Consider the following 6000-nt stretch of genomic DNA (forward strand, 5'->3'; position numbering starts at 1 on the left):
TTACTATTGCTCTCTATTCCTCTCTCATGCGGTCTGTGTGTATATGCACTTCGGTCTGTGGTCAGAAAGAATAGGCACAATGGATTATGGTCATTGTAATTAAGTTCAGTGCAGAAACATGGTAATTAAGTTCAATACTTGCCTAATGAAAACTACAACTTCCAAGCAGCCCAGCGTCCCACATAGCTCTTAGCCTAATTTATCTCGTGAATGATTTGATTTCTCTCTAGAGAAACAACGCGTTGAGCTCACAAAAAAACGAAATAAATGGAATTAAAGTAATTGAACAGACATCGGTCAATTTTGTTGTTTAGTAACTTTGAGAAAATAACAACTTTTTGGTTAAATCGCTCAGCATTACTATAAACACCTGCTCCCCTGTCCCCACCTGCTCCATGTTAGCTACAAATAGGAAGGAGAGCGAGGGAGAGAGAAAAATAGGGGGAGCCCAGTAACAGCAGCGAGGGTACAGTAACAGAGTCTTTGTTGCCATCCAGTCATTGCCAGTTGCATGGTAACTAACTCCTTACTGACCAATCAGGAGAGAGCTGGGGGGTGCCACGCTCAAACAGCTGTTCCATTGTAGAGTGGTGAAGGATTGCTGCTCACACACATGCCCAGTAGGTTGTGTGTTTACTGTCTCTCTCCAGTCTGTGGTTAGAAAGAAATAGATCAACAGAGCCAACAGATGCATAGTGCCTAACCAAAACCCTAACCATACCCTACATTTTGAGCAATTGAGATAAAGGTTAAATAAATACATTTATCTCTAACTCGGCAAGTCAGTTAAGAACATTAAGAACAAATTCTTATCTACAATGACAACCTACCTCGGCCCAACCCTAACAATGCTGGCCCAATTGTGTGCCGCCATATGGGACTCCCAATCACGGCCGGTTGTGATACAGCCTGGAATAGAACCAGGGTCAGTAGATATAAGCTAGCCTTCAAGGTGTAACCTTCAGTAAAATCTCTTACTGATCTCATTTTTGGGGGATCTGACAGTGACTTTAGATTAGGATTTTGAGGTTTGGCAACTCTATCATGCAAGATCAGCAGAAATACTCAGATTGATCAAATTGGGGGTTGTATTACTGAACCACAATCCCCAGCTCTGAACTGAATGACCTGCACAAGACAAAGCCCTCTATACAGCCCACAGCTGACTCCACTCCACCCTTCCCCTACCACTCCTTAAACGTAAACAAACAGGCCTGACCACACACACACCCTCCCCCAAACTCCCCTAGCTGAGGCTTCTAATAAATATCCCCCCCCCCCCCCCCCCCCCCACCGGTTCCTTACTTGCTTGTACAACCCACACGGGTCGGCACTCTGTTTACCCCTCCCTAGCTGCCGTCCAATAAGCCAGCTTAGAGAACTCAGCTGAGACTCCAGGACCCCCACTCACACACGGACCCCAGTGTACAACTCCACCCACACAGCCAGGTCGGCCAGCATTACAAATCATTGACAGATTAAGTCACTCCACCAGCACTATCCTCAATGAAACCAAAGTTTAAAAAAATATATATATGAGAGAGAACAAAAATAAACGCAACATGCAATAATTTCAAGGATTTTACTGAGTTACAGTTCAAATAAAATCTATGCCCTAATCTATGGATTTTACATGGCGGGGCAGGGGTGCAGCCATGGGTGGGCATAGGCCCACCCACTAGGGAGCCAGGCCCAGCCAATCAAAATGTGCTTTTCCCCACAAAGGAGCTTTATTACAGACCAAAATACTCCTTAGCTTCATCAGCTGTCCGAGTGACTGGTCTCAGATGATCCCGCAGGTGAAAAATCTGGATGTGGAGGTCCTGGGCTGGCATGGATACACATGGTCTGCGGTTGTGAGGCCGGTTGGACATACTGACAAATTCTTTAAAATGACGTTGGATGTGGCTTATGGTAGAGAAATTAACATTACATTCTCTGGCAACAGCTCTGGGGGACATTCTTGCAGTCAACATGCTAATTGCATGCTCCCTCAAAACTTGGCATTGTGTTCTGACAAAACTGCACATTTTAGAGGGTCCGTTTATTGTCCCCAGAACAAGGTGCACCTGTGTAATGATTATGCTGTTTAATCAGCTTCTTGATATGCCACACCTGTCAGGTGGATGGATTATCTTGGCAAAGGAGAAATGCTCACAACCAGTGTTGTAAACAAATTTGTGCACAACATTTGAGAGAAATACGCTTTTTTGTGCATATGGAAACTTCTGGGATCTTTTATTTCAGCTCATGAAACATGGGACTAACACTTTACATGGTGCGTTTATATTTATGCGTTTGTAGTTATGCATGTCACATACACCAGATGTGTGCAGTGAAATGTGTGGTTTTACAGGATCAGCAACAGTAGTGCAGCACCCCTGGAGCAAATTTGGGTTAAGTGCCAGGGTTAAGTGCCTTGCTCAAGGGCACATCGACAGATTTTCCACGTACTTTACTCTAGGATTTGAACCAGCAACCTTTCTGTTACTGACCCAACACTCTTAACCGGTAGGCTGCCTAGCCTATACAACATTATCTACTTTGGTAGAGAAAGTAAGTAATACATTTTGGAGAACAATGTTGTAGACCTGAGGTTAGGGGGATGTAGAAAGAAATTACATTATGCAAGTATTATGGAAACTGTCCTGCAAATAAACTAATGGGTTATCATCAATGACATCACAGCCAATAGGCCTAAATTAAATGAGGAATCAGTGACATGGGCAGCCAGCACTTGCGCTCCCATTGGCAAAGTGTCCCATACTGATGAGTTCAGAGCCCTTTGAGGACTCTCCAAAGAATAAGAAGCAGAGCAACATGGGCTGTTGTTGTGCAGTCAACAAAATGGGCTTCATTCTGAGAGAACAAGCTAGCTATGCCTCAATTCTGGGAAAATGGTATCCTAAGAAGGCCATAATATGTAAAATGCACACAGCCTAAATGATCAATGGTCAAATGATGAGGACAGGACAACCAACAGGAAATTAGGACCAAATTAATTATTTTTAACTAGGCTACACTGATCAAAGCGGTTAACAATTGTAGGCCTACACCATTATTCAAATTTACAATAAAATGCACTACTTCTTCATTGGCTGAGCAGCATTTAAAGTGATACAGCCTCTGCAAAAGTCAGTGAATTCATAGTTCTTGCGCTTCGCGGAGCAGCGCAGAGCTGTTGTCAAGGAAGTGAGTTTGTATTTATATAGGACCTCCAGCCCTCACCTACCGTCAACCAATCATGTCAATGTGGAGCTATACAGATCCCTCTGTATTGTTACACATTTTGAGAGTCGCACGGTGATGCAGTACAGAGCTAAATTTGGCCTCTGCGTGCTGCCAGAGGCTCCGTAATTGCGTCACACCATCCATACAGTGCCTCCGACCACATTTTCGGATCAAGCATAAATTGGCCCTTAGTGAAGATAATGTGCAATATTACATTTTATAAATTACTTTGGAGATTGATATGTGTAGTCACATTGACGTATCTTGTTAACTTTCTATTCTGAAAGCAGGCTAATGCATGAGTGTAATGTTTGTTTGAAATTTTCACAAGAAAACACTGACATCAAAGACAAACAACAAATTCTGATTCAAGACAGGCTTTCAGATGGATCCATCATCACAGGTACTTTAAGTAATGAGAGAAAGGAGAACCCATGCTGGCCACCACACAATGTTATTTGGCAACAGGCATCAAGTGGTTTTAAGTGGTCAAAGGTCAATATGAGGACACTGAAAGTGTAACAAGAGGATGTGAGTACGAGTAATAGAATGTGTATGTTTACCTTTAATCTTAACTGTAGGAGAGTTTGGTCCACCAGACTGTTTTCTCCATCCCCTCCAGTTCTGACACAGACTCTCAGCTTCTGATATGAAGGAGCAGAGCGAGTCCTCCTCGAACCGGTCAGAATCTTCGAAGGAGAACCTTTCTCCGTCTTCCCACTCGGCAAACATTAGTTCCATTACATCCACTGTAGGCTATATAACACAGGATTCAAGTGGACTGTACAATAGCCAAGGCCTTCCGTCAAAGGATTTAAAAAAATAAAAGGGTGAGCGTGGCCCACCACTGACAGGCAGCAGAAGGAAAGAACACTTCCACAAGTCTCCAGTAAAAGTTGGGGGAGGGGTGAGCGCAACACAACCAAAACACTGCTGAGAGCTCACTGTAGTCTTGCTGGCGAGCTACACAATAAAACAATAATATCCATTCTCAACAGTAGAGGGAAAAAAATACTTTGTCACGAATTGTACCAAATTAGTATTCAGTATATCTGGAAAAGAGAGGCACAACTAGGGCACACAATGACTTTTTTTTTCATCGTTCTTACAAAGGCCTTGCCATTTAGGGTGATAACTTATCTGAGACACCGTATATCCATGTCGTCTGAGAAAGTTGATCCTAGTCCGGTAACAATTTAGTTTCTGTCCCCTACCACCACACAGTTTCGAGTTGGACTGTTTCTGCTTGACTGTCTAGTTGAGTGGACAGTACTTCGAGGGAGAAGACCCCCACTCACTTACAAGTCACCCATAGACACATATTGATAGGGTTCTTATCTAACTAATTTTAATAAAACACTTTCTACATTGGCTACGATTAACCCAACTCGTCCAAATAAATATTGACGTCAACTATTGTACTTTAAAATTAAATCTACATAAACGTAACTTGTTTTCCTCCATTTCCAACCTCCTCGATGAATCAGCTGTGCTACACACTGTCCGTCTCGAGACAACCGGACATAATGTTCCAAAAGCTTGCAAGCAAGACAACCTAGCAGGCCTATTTAATTTCCCCTGTGGATAAAACGTGAATAAAATAAGAAGTGAAATCCAGATAGAATAAGAGACGGTAGTTTCCTTTGACAGACACTCACTACTCAAGCTTGAGGAGCTGATAGCTTGCTAATTGTTAGCATTAGCCAACTAGCTAAACTGCCAACTAGCTAAACTATCTGCTAATGCTAACTAGCCAGCTAACTACAGTAGTAAGCGAACACTGGCCAACAAGAGTAGGTTGCTAAATCAGCTAGCTAACATCTTAAAAATACAAGAGTCTCGATTGTCATTATTCACAATTGTTGTCGCTAGGAGTTCTAATTTGTGGGAAACATCGTAAAAATTAGCTAATATTCTTTCAAACACTGTCTCTGGCAGGATACCCTTGGTCCTAATCCATGTCTCAAAGCCCTAGCTAGCTAGCTACAGTAGCGCCCGCTCCAACAAGGGCTTTGGTGTTTGTTTACCTTGACACCTTTAAAGACCTACACATCCGTCAAACTTGACTGACTATACTATTTTCGAGCAACGGTCTTCGGTAATGGTGCACGGTTAGTTTTATATTTGTTGGATTGCACATCTACTCTATTAGCTAATAGACTTGACTCGAATTTATTTGCCTTTGTATTTATTTATTTTTTAAAGCTTCTTCGCTCGAACCCCACTGGTTCCCGATGACTCCGAGTCCGCATACTGCAAAAAAAAAATGAAAAAATACCCTTATTTTCTACTGACACCGGTAATCCTACCGTTCCCACGTTGTGTCTTTGAGCCTTCTAACGACACCGGGGTCCCTCCAAATTGTCTCAACAGTCCCCCACTCTTCCACTCTCCCTGGTCGGGAAGATGGCTCTTCTGCTCTCGTTGGCTTCAGCAAAGCTTGGCTGTTGCCTCTATCAGCTGATTTTAACTTCAGCCTCGTTTTCGCTAGCGTCAAACTCTCAGCTGGCTGTACAAAGCTTGGCATAGGCGCCACCAAAATTGACCCTTTTCACAACCCTATCCTAACTACCACTCAGATTTCAGAGTGGTCAATAATTGTCCTTTGGACAAAACTCAATTATGATTCTCTGCATTCATGGCCTAATTAGTTTTGACAAATTTATATGCTGAAAGTATGAATGCAAAAAGTATGTTATGTTTCAGCCTTCTGTTATTTTGCTAATGCCTATGCAGGCGGTTGTTACATGCAAACCATAGATGAGCCAT

The 6000-nt window shown here is 42.7% G+C and overlaps 1 protein-coding gene across 12 annotated transcripts in view; it reads right to left on the reverse strand.

Moving 5' to 3' along the window:
• LOC129851138 (zinc finger SWIM domain-containing protein 8-like) overlaps positions 1-5686 on the reverse strand; it is a 39788-nt gene extending 34102 nt beyond the window's left edge. For 8 of the 12 annotated variants that reach the window (XM_055917517.1, XM_055917535.1, XM_055917501.1 and 5 more), the window contains exon 1: positions 3795-5685. In XM_055917517.1, coding sequence (XP_055773492.1) covers positions 3795-3972 — 178 coding nt within the window. In that variant the 5' untranslated portion in view covers positions 3973-5685. Of the gene's footprint in view, positions 1-3794 lie in introns of all 12 variants that reach the window. The other 4 variants (XM_055917509.1, XM_055917492.1, XM_055917475.1 and 1 more) reach the window with 1 other exon arrangement.
• Between the last annotated feature and the right edge of the window lie 314 nt (positions 5687-6000).

Source organism: Salvelinus fontinalis, chromosome 1 (assembly GCF_029448725.1).
Source record: "Salvelinus fontinalis isolate EN_2023a chromosome 1, ASM2944872v1, whole genome shotgun sequence".
Taxonomy (NCBI): Eukaryota; Metazoa; Chordata; class Actinopteri; order Salmoniformes; family Salmonidae; genus Salvelinus; species Salvelinus fontinalis.